We start from the raw sequence: 15,691 nt of genomic DNA on the forward strand, positions 1-15,691 counted from the left end.
ATTCAAAATGTATTGTAACGCAACGGGGGCTCAGGCGGGCGCCCTTGCCGCATCTGGTCGGCCCCATCCCGACTGGAGGCTCGAACCCGGGACTTCCGCGTCTCTCTGCAGCGACCTAGCCCCGTGAGCCAAAGAGAGATCTCTCCACAGCCCAGTAGCTGTGGTCCTGCTATCACAGGGAAGGGCGGTGACGTCACCCGCTCTGGTACGCCGGCTCTTACACACACTGCTTGTCGGCCGTAAGCGTTACAGTATTCTTATTGTAAATGTAGATCAGGCTGGGGGAATTAACAAATTTAACGGACAAATAAAAAAAAATGGAAATTAATAATTAAATGTGTTCACACATGGAGATTTTTGTATTTGAAATGTCTTAACAATCCCACAAGATATAAAAGAGATTCCCTTTACATTTTAAAGGGTAAATCAGAATCGGTTTCGGGTCTATTACATTATGCAGCAACGTCAAACGGGATGTTCCTTTGCTCTTAGATTGCTCTTCTTTGCTGCTAAATGAGGTTTCTAAACTCCGTTTGAGTGGATGACATTATGTGGGGAAATACACTATCCACGCTTGCGAATCGTCTACCCTGGGCCAGTTCACTGGTAGGGCACGTTTTATTGCAGTTCCCAAATGCCTCGTAATAGCCGGGTGTTTAGGAGAGTGGTACTCTACAGTAAGTGTCCCGAAACAAGCTTCTTACTTTGCATTTTTAATGTCGTTGCGTTCTCAAGACGTGGTTCTAAAACGCAAAACGAACAGCCCAGTTAAGCTCAAACAGCAAATGCTCTTGGGCTGTTTTCATGCAAAGCATCAACCACAGCAGCTGCTATCTGTTAGACAGATCAGAAATGGATAAAACAAGAAAACCTGCTGTTTCATACAACTTAAAGTGTCGTCAAGTTAAAAGGGGGCTAAAACGCTAATGGATCACCCTCCACCTTTCTCTCTTCGTGTTACTGCTGTGCGAAACGTAATGTAGTGCAGAACCAAACTGTACCAAAAATACGAAAGGTTTTACATGGCATCATTAAAGACAGGCTCCACGCCTTATCTGCTCCAATCAAACCCAAAACCGCGTCGCCTGCTTCTGTGCTCCAGTTCGGCTACACAGACTGCGCCTCCGCAGGCAGAAACAATATATAACCGATGTAATCAATCGTAGATCTATGAGGAAGTTGAAGACCTTCTACGACAGAATAACTATCACAGGTGTTAACAAGGGACCGCGAATTGGTGTATGATAATACACAGACAGCATGGCTTCGGACCAGGACATTTTTCTCAGAGCGAAAAACCGCACATATGCGGGCTTTACACAAGGTAAAACGATGTGCTGTAATCTTACTTCATTTTCTGTTCAGCAATGTGCTTGTCGGGACTACGAATAAACAGTAGCAAACGAAGTTCTCAACTCTGAAAGGAGCTGGTTTTGTTTTCTGTACCAAAAGGGGAGAGAGTTTTTTTTTCTGAGCCTTGTTTCATTAGTAAAGGCTAATGTGAGCATTTCAGTGAGAACATATGACGATGGATTGTAGTATCTGATGAGAAGGTTTGTTTTTGTTCTCGCGTTCAGCTTGGTTTTGCTTCCACGACTGTCATGTTATGGGAATATGTCTTAATGAATACAGTTGGAGTCAAGTACCTTTTTAGTTTTATCAACGGTACGTGTGAACATGCTGTCCTGTCCAGCAGTGATTTTTTTCACGTACACTCCCTGGTTTAAAATGCCCTAGTGTGGAAGGCAAAAAAACGTGAAACTTTTCTGGTCATCAACAGGAAAGGGCATTGGATTCAGGTATTCCCAATCCTCGGACGCACTCAAGCCGTGGAGCTCTCCTGAAGCCACGAGTGAAAGTTAGGCGGAAGTGTGTTTAAAACTGAGAACCGGAAGGTTGCCATAACCATAGCACCGTACCTATTTCGGCTGCGAAGATACTGCCTTGCTTCGAGGAACAGTTGGAAGAGATCTCCGGTTCAGTTAGCTACTGGCAACACAACCGTGAATTTTCTAACCAGTCTATCCAGTACGGGGTCGCGGGGTCGCCGGAGCCTATCCTGGCCAGCAGGGGGCGCTAGACAGCGACCACCTTGGAGGGGGCACCAGTCTTTCTTAGGCTATTAGCAACCCAAAGAGATAAATGCCTCTTTCAGTGCTTGGTGTACCATGAGCGGGTGCCTTCTCTGTGGACCGTTATTAACAAACAAATGCCATAGTATGGGGCGCACTACAACCCTCCTAAAACCCCTTGTTTCCAGTTAGTTAGTTTCTCACGTCTCACTGGCCCATGTGACCTGCTCTGCAGTGGGGTCGCAGGTACAGGAAGGCAGCCAGGTGTTTCCCAGGCGAGACCTGCACTTCGCGGGTGGTGGAAGTGGCCAGTCCTATATGTGGAGCCCTCTGGGATCCGATCCTTCAGGATGATATTCTCTTGCGCTCAGCAGGGCAAAGCTGTGTTTTCACTGCCCCCCTCAGACAGTGTTGCCTCGTTATCGCCTGTGGCAATGTCGAAGAAGCAGTTTCCCCCGAATTCCCACAATTTACTGATCTGTGAATCCCAAAGTTCGTTAAATCCTTTCCCCCCCCCAAGACATCTGACAGTTTTGTGGGGCTCCTCTGTTTAAAGAGATTCACAGTGGTGGCTAGGAAAGGGAGGGGCAGTCTCTTGTGGAGGAGGGGGCTGTGCTGAGACTCCCCCGCGCCTGTGACTCGTCTTCGTGAGTAACCGAGAGTGCTCTTTCGCCCCGGCTTTGATTAATAATTGGCCATTTAAAATGAGTGCTGCCAGTGGATTAATGCCAGACTTTGCATAAAATGTAAGTGCAAACGGGGTCATTAACCGGTATTTATTGAAGCTTAATGAAGTAGAAAAGTATATATTATTTGGAGTCTTGTTCCGGTTGTCAGCTTTGTGTCCATTTAAAATGATTTTACACCGATCCTCAGACCGTCTCTGGTCTGTCCTGTGTATGAGGACGGTGGTAGTTTTGCTAAACCTCCAGCCACCACTTGGCGGCAGCTTTCCATTGGGGCAAGTCTGTGAAAGCTGTCATTGAAAGGAGTTTATGTTGGTTGGGTGGCTTGACAGTCTGGTTTAATCTCTGCTTCTTTGTTTGCCTAGCAACGGCGTTAGGGGGAATTCCAGAATTTATCTATTCCAATAGCATTTTGATCTGGCTCAGTTTTAGCCTAAAACAGGATGCTTAGTGACTTAAAAAAAAAAAAAAGAATAAAACTTCTGAAAAAACGTTCCATGAAAACTCTTTGAATATTATAATTTATTCATTACATCTTAGATAGATATAACATTTCTACTTTCATGGGTAAAATAATGTCTTCAATAGATAATTAGTTATCTGTTAATGAAGGTATCAAAGGTGTATTTGTGTAGTTGTCTATTTAAAACTGTATTTAGAAAATCTATACCCCCTTCATCTTGAGTTATTTTCCAGATGATATTATACTGTTTGAAACTGGCAGGACCATATGCCACATGAGAAAACACTGTAATTTGTTTTGAGGTTTTTCCTCACTGCAGATGTAGCAGATTCGTTGGACTAGTTTTCATAGAATCCTTGTCTGTGTTTTTGATTCATGGTCTTAAATTGCTTGTAAACACCTTACACTGTTTCTTAGGGATTTGATGGTTTGTAGAACAATAACGTCTGGCTTGGGCAGCATTTCGTTTTGCGAGCCACTATATCTAAGGGCCCAGTCAAACACTTTATTAAGTTACTGAAGTACACAGTAGACATATTTCTAAATTTGAATGTCACCTTCGTGTCTGTGCGTCATGCTGTTGCTGCCGTTATATATATTTTTTAATTTAGAACCGCCTTTTGTTTTTATTAAACTGTACCTACCCAGTTTGGAATAGGGTTTGTTGTTCTGAATCCCATGAGCACGCACAGGCTCCACAGCTCTGTACTGTCACTGATGGCATCGTACGCCCGCCAGGAGCCAGGAGTCCCCATGTTGCTGGGGGTCCAGAAAGCTCTGCCCAGCTCATAATGGCAGCTCATCCTGCCCCGCCCCCGGCAGAGTTCAGCCAATCGGGCGCTGCCACCCCGGGGTCACGTGACTCAGAGACGATTGCATTGACCTCTTCAGCCACTGACTTCAAGTAGTCATCGTGTGCTGTATCCCTTGTTTTTGCGTTATTCCGAGAACACCTGTGTGGTATGGGCAGGGAGAACCAGGGAGATTCACTAGAGTTGCACACCTGAGAAGTGTAGTTCCTCTTCTGTAGAACATTCTTATTGTCCATCTTGAGACCTGAAGCAGGTGCCCGTTGCATCCTGGGATGGATTGGCACATGGAGGAGAAAAGCATTGATTGTGCCCAGGTATGGCAGAGCTCATCTGCAGGTGGTGGGAAGGAGAATTTGCATGCGGGTAGGTTTGAGGCTGAAGCATCATGTTCTCCCTACACATCTGCCCAGAGATGAGTCAGATTCATCAGCCTTTGGCCGTGTTTGGAGGGCGAGATGTGTGCACAAGGCATCTGCGCTCTGTGGTCTGGTTTCAGGAAAGCCCATCCATTGAGCCGCTTGGCAGGTGATGCAGTTTTGTGTGCTCCCGCAGTGGATTGCAAGGTAATCATCGTGGGGCTTGTCCAGAGAACAAGATGGGAATACAGACCACTGACACAAAATGAATCAAAATTAATTTATTTATTTAGAGCTTTTAAAAACGCTCTTCTATTTTTCCCGAGAGCCTCACTACAGCATCCAGCATCCTCTCAGAATCCAGTGTGCAAAAGATTCCAAATAACTGTAATATAAATAGAGAAATCTCTCAGCTATAATTTTGAGCATTCCTACTGCTATAACAGTTGTGGCTGCTGTTGCTCGCATTCATTCTCTGGTTTGGTGGGAATTCGTCAGGGAACATCCTTCTGAGGCAGTAAGCATTTTTTTTCTATGTGAACAGAATCACAGTAGACTTCCTTTCTTTTTTGAGTTAATTAAAGTCGTTAAGGAGAAATTGCTGCTGTATTGGGAGTTGGATGCCATGGGGCTGCGGCAGACTTTGCCACAGCTCCCTGAGCTTTGCTTTCAGAAATCATTCCTTCAGATTTATGCGTGCAGTATGTTGAAAAAGACAGAGCACCCTGTCTCACTCCTTTGTTCAGACAGATAACTTTTTCATCAAGTGTTCTTGTGAACGCTAATGCTTGAGCGATTAATTTTTTAGGAACCTTTTTATAAATGTTTTTCTTTACATTATTACACTTATGTTAAACTTTGAAGGCCTCTAGTACTCGTTTTACAAAGTCTGCATATTGCTGCTCTTTTAAAGAAACGCGCCCTTATGCATTATTCTTCAGTAGCATGAGCACATAAAGATTGCAGAGGAGGACATCGAGCTCATTTGGTTTCTAACAGCTAATCGATCCACGGATCTATTGCAGGCTATCAGCTTTAACACCGTAGTTTGTGTGGAAAAAGTACTTCCTGCTCTGAGTTTCCCCATTCGTCCTCTGATTTGTGTTTCACTGTTTATTAGAACAGTGTAGGGCATCATAGACTTGACCTATTGTTATAGGAGGATGTTAAGGACAGAGAGTTGTATTTTTTCTGATATTCTTTGCAATTTAATAATTGTATTAACACCAAGGCACTTCTGAGACCCAAGGAAGGGGGCTTGACCAGTATTAATCTCTACGTCTACTGGACGTTGGGCCGACAAATTACAGTTCATGAAGACAGGGAGAGGAGTAAGAAGTTAGACCAGACAAATTAAATTGCTGGAGTATGTAGGTGGTGCCAGGTCTCATTTCATACAGAAAGTGTTCTTTTTTTGTGATTAGCATCCATGCGGAAAGACACTTTCCTCTTGCTTTCAGAAGTGATAATTGCGAAGTCAAGAACCTGTTAGGGAATTCCCAGCAGCGGACACTTTTCCCCAACGTTTCCAGCGTAAGAGCGGATAATTACCATAAACCCATTTGCGAGGAGGATGCATGGAGCGCCTGTTAAATGCTTGAAAGGCAGCTGAGCTGCGACTCCGGGGAGCCTACAGGGGTGGCCACAGTGAGCAGCTCCAGTGAGCGGATGAGTTACTCGCTGCACTGCTCCGTGCGTCCTGAATTTCTCCACAGAAAATTGAGAAGCACCCAAAGGAGTGAAATCGCCGCTGTCGGCTTAGGCCGCCAGTGATTTCTAGAAGGTGGCGCAGAACCAAAGTCGGCAGATCCAGTTGGCGAGCTCCACTGATCAGGTCCTCAAGTGGCACCTGTTCAGAATCTGTGAATCAGTGCTGGGGAACCAGGTGATCCTGAGGCAGCGAGTAGTAAAAATGTCTAAAATAGAGGGCAGCTTTACTCCAGTGATGGACTGGGCTGATCTGACCACCCCCTGTAATGCCTTCTGCTCAGACAGTGAGCTGCTGCCAGACCACACAGTTCCTTCTCTTTCAACATCAAACACCCTTGGGTGCACCAGGTGTCCCGGCTGAGGCTTATTAGCCCTCAGTTTGTGTCAGTGTGATCCAGCACTGTGCTTGATGCTCTGCGGGAAGCCAGGATCAGCACCTTGGGTGTCCTGTGTCACCGGCTTGCAGGTTCGAGTACCACTGTGTATATCAAGGTGCTGGATGGGAAAACGCACAAAGGGCATCATTTTGACGAAGGGTTTTTCAGCTGGCAGTGAAAGGTGAGGGGGACGTGAAGGGAGCCTCCTGGGGAGAAATACTACCCTTTATAGATGCATTAGGCATCTGCAACTGTCGATTAGGAGTCAGAATTGCAAGAATTGGGAGCACGGTCACTTTTTTCATCTTCCTCATTCGTGCATCAGTTGCCCTGGGCTGGACCTAAAAAAACGGGACATTGTGATCGGGGAGGGGGTGGCTCTGGGATTGGCTGAATGAAGCCGCACACCTGCTGACCGTTGGGAAGAGAGCGCCTCATACTCGCGCAGTAACAATCCCCCCCCCCCCCCTTTCTTTCATCCTCCCCAGAGGAGCAGGGCGAGTGGAAGGGACCCTTCTGCTTCATTCAGGCCGCGGACCCCCAGCTGGGGCTCATGAAGGCCTGGTCGGTGGGGGACTGCGACGGCGGGGGGGACGAGTGGTCCGAGGAGGTCCGGCTGACGCGGCAGGCGGCGGGGGCGGTCAGCGGACTGAGCCCCCGGCCGCGCTTCATGGTGGTCTGCGGGGACCTGGTGCACGCCATGCCTGGTAAGCAGACTCGCATGCTGGCTTTCTTAGACGATAATCTGAGCTCCCAGCCTTTTCTGAGTAGAGGCCCCCCCATGGGGTGGCAGACCGTCACCGCCCTGTGCCACACACTGTGTCAGGAGCAGTGCAGGGCCGTGACTTTCCTAACAAGGCAATCCACACCTGAACACGCACCAACAGAGACGTGTACAGGGAGCGATGAAACACATGAATGATGTTGTTTGTTTGCATTTTAATACCTGTCTGTACATGATGTACGTGAGTCATGAAGCATTCACATGGCAGCGCAGGTACCTAGGGAGGAGATATCACACGTACAGTAATAAAATGTCTTTAAAGACGCTCGCAGATCTTTGCACAATCAAAATTCTAGCTGTCTTCCACTGGTAGAAACTCTGAATAGCACGATTGCCGTGCTCTACACCCAAACAGTTCCTTGATGGCAATTTTTTGCTCCACTTTTAACATTGCAAGTGATTACTAAAAAATCAAGCTAAGTGTAATCTGTCTAAAGCATCCGGCTAAAAAAAAAGCCTCATCCGCATTGTTAGGTCTTTCTTTCTGTTTCCTCTTGCTATTTCAAATGGCGATGTTGTAACTATTTCATTAAAAAGGAGGGGGGTGATGGAGGGTCTTTTGTTGGGGGGGGGGGGTTCTCCCTCCCTGCACGGAGCTCATTCAAGCTCTCCCAAGTACAGTACCTGTGACTGCTGAGAAGAGGAGCAACATTCATAACCATTACTGTCTCTGCAACCCAAGAGACTGTCATCCCTTGCCGAAATTGTATAGTGGCGTTAATATTTCATTTCTAAAATAAATGCCTTTGTGTTACTATTTAATCTCTCAGATGAACTGGAGTTGCATTATCGCAGAGTGTTTCAGATTACTCCGTGGGTTACCTGTTTTTTTTCCTGTTGAATTTCCATAAACCTTTCTTCCTAGAAAAGCTTCAAACGTCATTACCTATGCATTTGTAGACATTTTCAGCTAAATGTAGTCGGGCCCCAAATACTTTATTTAAATACAAAAGAATTGTAAGTGACAAAAGCGTAATAATACAGACTACAGTAGTGTGAATGTAGCAGCAGCTGAATGTTAAATGGGGAATAACTCAAGACGTCCTGCTGGTCCTCATTTCCAGTAGCTGTCTGGCTGTTTTGATAAGAGCTTAACTAGAACAGGTGAGTGAAGCCAGCGGTCTGACTGATAGGCGTTAAGCCACTCAGCATTGCTATGGAAACGGGTATCTCCCATCCCTGTGTGACCATGGCAGCCAGCTGGAAGTCCCCGCCCCCTCCCCCTCCCCTATTCCCACCTGCTTGACAGAGACCTTCTTTGAGGTTACAGACCTTCGCAAGAAGCAGCCCAACCCCATGGGATCCCCAGGCCCAATCCTGTCCCAGGTTTCACCATGCAGGTGATGTAAGAGCAACTGGCTTTCCTCTCAGCGCCTTATTAGTGCAGTTTTAAAATGCTAATTGAAAGAGTGCCTCCTCTGGAACGTTCAGTTGTGAGGCTGAAAATAGGGGATAGTGCACATCATCTTAAATGTTGTTTTTTTTTCCCCATTTTCCAAGCTTTTCTTTCAATTTAGCTCGCACTTTTAATTTTTGCTCATTCTCTTCCAGATTATGTTAAGTTACACACTGCGTTTGTCTCGGGCGAGTGTCTCTCTGTGTGGATATGAGAGATGAAAGCACATTGATCCCGTCCGAATGCTGACTGGCCTTTCATCCCTTAGGGAGTGGGAAGTGCTCTGCGCTGTGCTGTGGGATTTTTCTGGTGAGGTTTCCCTGTTCTCCCTGGTCCTTACTCTTGACTTCAGGGATAGATGAACATGCCGAGGTGGATGTGAGCTCAGCAATGACTGAGTGCACACCTGTAGCCCGTGAGATTAGCCCTGGAACAAAGTTGTTGCCCACTTGACACGCGCGGTTTTGTCATTTTCTTCCTCGGTGCGAGGAAGCAGAAGAGAGTCCGGCCGAAGCAAATTGATTTCTCGGCAGGCTTCAGCAGAGGTTTTTTTTTTTTCGAGAGATGGAAGGGAATTGCACAGAAGCCTCTTGTCAGGTTTAAACAAAGGCTCCGAGTGCGTGGACAGGATGGTGATGGGAGGCGTGAGAAACTGTTATTGGTTCTGACATCTCATTAAAGCTCTTTGTGGTGGAGTAGACAGGGAGGGGAGGTATATATAGTGCTGTAGATCAAGAACACTAAGTAACTCCTCTCAGCGGTACCATTCCTTAAGTCTGAGTATCCAGGGAGAAGGAGCCTTGAGTCTATGAAAGAGAACAGTCTGGTCTACATTGATTGTGTTTTAGGAAAGAGCAAACAAAACAGAGTACAGTAAATAGATCCATAAAGCACATGAGAGCTCCAAGACTGTGTACTGATACTAGTTTGGGAGCAGAATCCAGCAGATGGGTACATTTTGCACTCCTGAAGTACAATTAAATAGTACAACATACTGTATTTTTAAAACTGTCACTCATGCCAGGCGAGAAGCTTGCTTTTCTTGTTAGAATCATTTCAGGGCAAAAAAATAAAATAATCTTGAACAATTTTTACCTCATCTTTTGCCACATCAGAGACTCATAAGTGACACCTTCAAGGTCAAGGTTGTATTGTGCCCACAGTTTACCATTAACCTGGTAAAATTATCAAGCCACTGTTTAATGAATGCTTGCATTCTCATGACTGAGTAAAGCAGATCTGTTCTCCACTGGTCCCCAGGGATGGCAAGAAAAAGGAGGGGATTTTTTTTCTTGCCTCCTTAAACAGTGGAGCGGAGTGTGCATGTTTTTGTTCAAATCTAAAAATAGAGAATGTTAAAACCCGTTTTACACGGTACAAGAGATTATAAAATGGTTGCACTTAATCCTTTAAAAGATGTGTGAAGTGGGAGATGGGGAGTGGAGCAGCGTTTAATGTCAGCCAGCGTGTTAATGCGGCTTGCACACAGGTGCTTATGGGAAGGAAGATGAAGGCATTAACCCATCTCAGTGGCCGAGAGAAGGCTGGAACAATCAGGCTCTTCCTTGTACCGTTCAGAAAACGGCAACATAAAGCAACAGTCTATCAGGATTTGCCGCCTAACCCATTTTTTCTCTGTTTTACTAAACAAATCTTTTACTAGATTAGTAGTTTTAGTGTGGTTTTACAGATATTTGAGGGTTTTTCTCGTGTGATGTGTATTATCAGGAGGCTTCATGAGTTTGCCAGGGAGTTGGCCTATTCAGTGACTTAAAGCAGCAACTCTAAGGACCTTTTTATAAAAAAAAATAGCATAGAAGTTGTCCCACCCTTATTTCAAAAGAACCAAATGCTTGAGCTGTAAAATGTTTTTGAAATTTTATTTTAAAAACTCAGTTGTCCATTCCTCTGCGTTAGCTCACTTCCTGCTTTGGCGTCTCCTGTGTGGTGACCCTGGGTGCAGGGTCAGGGGTCGCTGGCCAGTCCCCCAGCTCTCTCTTCTAATTGGCAAAGCAAGAGAGTGTGATGGTTCCTGGCCACACAGAGCAAACGGCATGCCCCGTGCTCCACAGTCAGATTCGATCGGGCTCCTTGGCCATATTCCGTTTTTATTCACTTAGGGACTCCTTTGCAAAGTGACAGAATTTAGCTGCACAGAAAGAAAATGAAATAAAGAAACAAAGGCATTTGGTTTCTCTATTCCCATTACCAGTGTTACCAGCTGGCTTTATAAGATAAAGCAAACAATATTAAGCTGTCTCAAGCTGCAGACTCTGTAAGACGGCAAAAGCTAAAGCAATGTGCACTACCTCAAAGGCAGAGGGTCTGTACCTTGTCATTGGTTTTATGTGTTGAGCAGCTTAAGCTGGCAATGCAGTTGAAGTGTGTCATCTTATTGAAGGACATGGTTAAGGCAATTCTATTTCCTTCTTCGTCTGTCCGTGCTTGGCTAGCTTTGGCGACTCTATGAGAATGCTTTCTTTTTGTCATTTGGATATCTGCAGTTTTTGTGCTGTTGTCAAGAGGATAGACCTTTGTGTTACAGGAGGCTTTCCCTGTTTCACGGCACCCAGTGGCCGCAGGGGAAGTTTCCTTCCTTCCGTCGTGAGCAAAAGTGACCCACAGAGACAACGCAGGCTATAGGAGAGGGAGTCGAGGAGAAACAGGCAAGAGTCTGTCAACAGAGATGACAGTAGTGCAAGGGGTCAGCAGAGAAGAGACTTTGATAGGTGCCCCCAGGCCATACATAAAATGTTTTTCTCTATGTAAGCAAACTGCATTAGTGTTAAAGCAAAAGCGATCAGTCAGACAGAGCTGGAATTAATAAGCAGCATTGTTAAATTCAGGACAGGAAAAAAAGAACATCCTTTTATTCGGTCCCTTTTTATTCTGTTTTGATTTTGTTAATTTGGTGTTACAGTAGGTATTAATAGTTTGTGAAGGATGTGACTGCCCTGATACATCAGATTCCCAGTCATTGTGCTGCATGTTTCCGTGGTGAAGTTATTATTCACTTACATATAGTTCTACTTTATTAATAATTCCTTGACTCCATGATCTGTTAACAAAAGCCACAAGGGAACATCTTCCAGGTGTGCATGAATTCCTTTTTTATTTAGACTCACCAAATATTTTTTTCTTTTAGTCTCAAACCAATGTGGAATTGTTAGTTGTGTGTGTTTTTTTTTATGTCTTTGCGCCACTATGTACCCCACGACGGCACACGGGGGAGAGTGGGGAGACAATGGCAGACTCCACCTTCGAGCCACTCGCCTCTGAACACGTTTCATGCACCGCAGCCCCGTGCCCCTGCAAACGCCAGGGAGGCCGCAGGAAAAGATGCGGGTTGCTGGGAGCCAGGAGCACCCTGGCCAACTAAGTCCTCCGATTCATTTTTCTCAATACTCTATTTCCGCTTTAGGAATCCCAGTCCCAGTCAGCTAGTCACCTGACCCAGTACGTGTAGGGCAGGGCTTCTACCATCTGAGCCACTCTGACATTCTTTGTGAGAACTGGCCTGGAATTATGGCATAATTCCTCAGTAGTAAGCGGGGGGGGCTCGGTATAGGTTGTAGAACTGTAGTGGGTGAAAAGTACAGTTTGGGATACAGTGTCAGTGGTCTCAGTGCTCTTCTTACTGCAGGTGGATTCTTGTACTAGCTGCAGTGACTTGGCTGATTGACTTGACACCTTATCATTTGCATTAATTGTGTCCAAGCAAAGTCACGCTTTCATCTGCAGTGATGTCTTTCAGTTGGCTATACTTGGGAAAGTCCAGGCTGCTGGTCAGGAATATCTCACTTTTTATATGTGCCTGAACAAACATGATTGTATAACCCTCTGTTGGAACACATGAACCCCTGAGAACTCCACTGGTCCTTTTTTCTCTTTGTAAGTCCGATATCAATGGTGATCCGTAACACTGAGTCTGTAATAGGTGGTTACCATTTCCCATGATTTTATCGCCTTTTCAGCAGCTTCGGGCTCAGCTGTTGCAAGATATTTAAACACCTGACATTACAGCACATTAAGAAGAATAATTCTGTACTTTAAAAAAGCGTAAAAACCTAGAAGGAAATTATAATTGCCCTCACCTCCTGTTCAGTTTCTGAACTATTCTTAATCTGTTTCCTTCATAGGAACAGGCTAATGTTTCATCTTATATATTAGCATCTCATCAGAATAACCCCACAGCCTACAGTACAGTGTCTTCACTCCTTATTCTGAGGCCTTGTTCTGTTAATTATGGTTCACAGTCAAGAGCAAAACCTGCTGGTCCACCAATACCACTTGCAGCGTCTCCCATCCTAGTACTTATCAGCAGCAGCCTTGCTGAGCTCCTGAGATCTGATCAAATCAGGTTGCAAAGGGTGTAGGTCTGTCTCAGGATTTTTTTCATAGTACTGGAGGTAAAAGGCTAGACAAGTGTGGCAAGTGTGCACCAATGACCAAGTCTCACCGTCTTATTCTGCAAGAAAGCTGTTGTTACACGCACAGCGCAAAAGAGAATTTGTTCCCAATGCTGCCAAGTCCACCTGAGGTCACTCACTGCAGCCCCTAACATACCGATGGAGCAAAGGTGCTGTTCTGTTGATAAGTGGGGCATATTGGTTCCTTCGTGTTCCTTCTTGACATTCAAAATGTTCAATCCCCTCTTTGCCTATGCTTCTCATTAATAAGGTCATTTAGTACTTCTGCACCAGACTCCCTTCAAGTGAATTGCAGTCAGTCATGAACAAACAGTAAATCTAAATAACACTGAAAACGTGTGATCAATAGTAAACATCTGTATATACATGGACAATTAGAGGGGGCAAGTTTAATGATTTTCAGATTGTTCTAGCAGATTGTTGAGACCAGGGGTCTCCATCGCTGGGTCTGGAGAGTCCTAATCCAGTGCAGGAAGAAAATTCTGATGCCCGAGGGCTGAAGAGGGCTTTGATTTTAGTGCTAAATGATATCTAGATTACTCAATTTAACAAATCACCTGGTTAATTCATCATAATGGAATTGTTCCATATCTTTAGAAATTGGTGATTTAATGGTGACCCACAATTAAAGGTGCTGGTCTGTGGCTCCCCAGGGTCAGTGTTGGCAATTCCTACAGTAGTGCTTCTAGCTGAAGTTCCCCTTTACCTTGAACAGAAAGTGAGCATTTGACTACGTGTCATAGGAATGAGTTTTGACTGGTCAAGAATGCACAGAGCACTTATTAATGCATTGAGAAACGGCATATTTGAGTACATGCAGAGTTTGTAACAGGGCCCTGCTTGAGTTCAGAATTAATCCCAGGCCGTCAATCGTCTCTTTGCTTGGTTTCTAGAGTGCTGGCTTCAAAGCCTGTTGCAAAGGAGACATGCTTGTGCTGCGGAGCCAGCCCTTTATTGATATCAGAGGAAGCAGGAAGCTCATTGCCTTTCATCTTGGAGTGTTTCATTGATATAATACGTTCACTGCTCCACTGAAAGACAAAAGGTGGAAAGTGGGCAGAACTACTACTTCTTGCACTCCTTCATGTGCAGGGGAGCTTAGCACAGGGAAATACAGACGTTCACCACATTGCCAGCCTACAGGCCTAGACCTAGCCATGCCTTCCAGTGGGAAATGTTCAGACAATATTGGAACCGGGCAGTCCATCCTCAGGTTCTTCCAGGTTTCTGTACCTCACGTTGTGGCTAAATCTTTTCACTTCTGCCCCCTTACATTGCGTGTTTTGCACCATTACTGTTTGACAGTGCAGAAATTGTTTTCAATGTAGGAGAACTCACTGCTGTGGCGCGATTCCTTTTAAAGGTGCTGTATAGCATCGCAGTACATTATAACATCAGGGATGGAGACATTGGCTAAAAAAACAATAATAAGCCACGTCTAACAACCATCACAAACCTAACAGAGGTACGTAAGGTGCTCTGGATACCCAGTACCTGCGGCCAACGCCAAAGTCAACTGTCGGCCCTTGTCCCCGCAGTCAGCTGGAAGAACTGTGTGGCAGGAGCAGGCACGTCAGCTGGCGTCTGAGATAGTGGGATCAGAGGAGCGGAGGGATAGAGGCGGGGGAGAGAGGATGAGAGTGCCAGGCAGGAGGCAGGGGGAGCCTCTTTTTCCGGCAGATAAAAGAGCGAGTGGAGAAGGCTGAAGCATGTGTCATTGTCCTCGCGGCGGAAGGTGGGATGCAGAAAGAGGGGTCCGGCCTCTTCAGCGGCGGTCGGTATAGATCTGCAGGGTGGCCAGGAGTTCACAGGGGAGCTGCTGCATTGTCACTGAGAGGAGCAAATGTGCAGAAACAGCCAGGAATAGAAAGCCTCCTGTGCTTTGCATTGTATAGGCTGTGCTTTATTGGGAATGGCTCCTCCTGTTCATTGACTTGTTTGCTCCTTGAGTTACTCACTGCACTGATTCACTCCGGTCAATGTTTCTTTCAAGCAGTCACTCTTTCTCATTTCTGGAAGTCCGCTGAGCTGGTCCTCACAGGAGCCTGCTGGCTTCCCACTTGTGTTTTGTGTTGTTTTTTTTTAAATAACTTGGCACCTGTTTGTGAGCATGCTGAGCTTCACGGGGCAGTCGAAGTTCCTTGCTGTCTGAGTAAGTGGTGTTGAAATCGTCCTCATCATCATTCTTTGTGGTGGTTGTTTATCTGCTTGGGCGGTGCCCTTATCCAGGGCGCAATCGCATAATGGATGTCGCTAATGTGCCTCATGGGTTTGATCCCAACCCAAAAAGTGTGAAAAGTGCAGAAAGATTGATACAAGGAGTTTAAAATGTTAATTTGCAGGTTTCTTCTCTGTTTGAATACGTCTTGCCATTCTAAATCCTAGATAGGCTGTCAGCCTTCACTGAAAACTTCATCCAACACTGAAGTACAGCCCTCACCTGGGTGATCCACAGCAGCCCCACGGCACATCAGATCAGGCAAAGTGAAAAATTACTTGGTAATCACAGTTGAATTTAGCCAGGATACCAAGTTCCTAGGAATTGTTCATTGGATCTTTAAAGACCTAGCAGTCACTGGACAGCACTTCAAAAACAAAGAAAGCA

The 15,691-nt window shown here is 45.6% G+C and overlaps 1 protein-coding gene across 3 annotated transcripts in view; it reads left to right on the top strand.

Annotated features, from left to right (window-relative positions):
• The first annotated feature begins 1,089 nt into the window (after positions 1–1,089).
• Positions 1,090–15,691, top strand: part of cpped1 (calcineurin-like phosphoesterase domain containing 1) — a 62,736-nt gene continuing 48,134 nt past the window's right edge. For all 3 annotated transcript variants that reach the window (XR_015928291.1, XR_015928292.1, XM_088612411.1), the window contains exons 1-2: positions 1,090–1,324; positions 6,965–7,183. Coding sequence is in view for 1 of the 3 variants with exons in the window: in XM_088612411.1 (XP_088468537.1) it covers positions 1,261–1,324; positions 6,965–7,183 (283 nt within the window). In the remaining 2 variants the exon portion in view is untranslated. The remainder of the gene's footprint in view (positions 1,325–6,964; positions 7,184–15,691) is intronic.

Source organism: Lepisosteus platostomus, chromosome 19 (genome assembly GCF_059453375.1).
Source record: "Lepisosteus platostomus isolate fLepPlt1 chromosome 19, fLepPlt1.hap1, whole genome shotgun sequence".
Taxonomy (NCBI): Eukaryota; Metazoa; Chordata; class Actinopteri; order Semionotiformes; family Lepisosteidae; genus Lepisosteus; species Lepisosteus platostomus.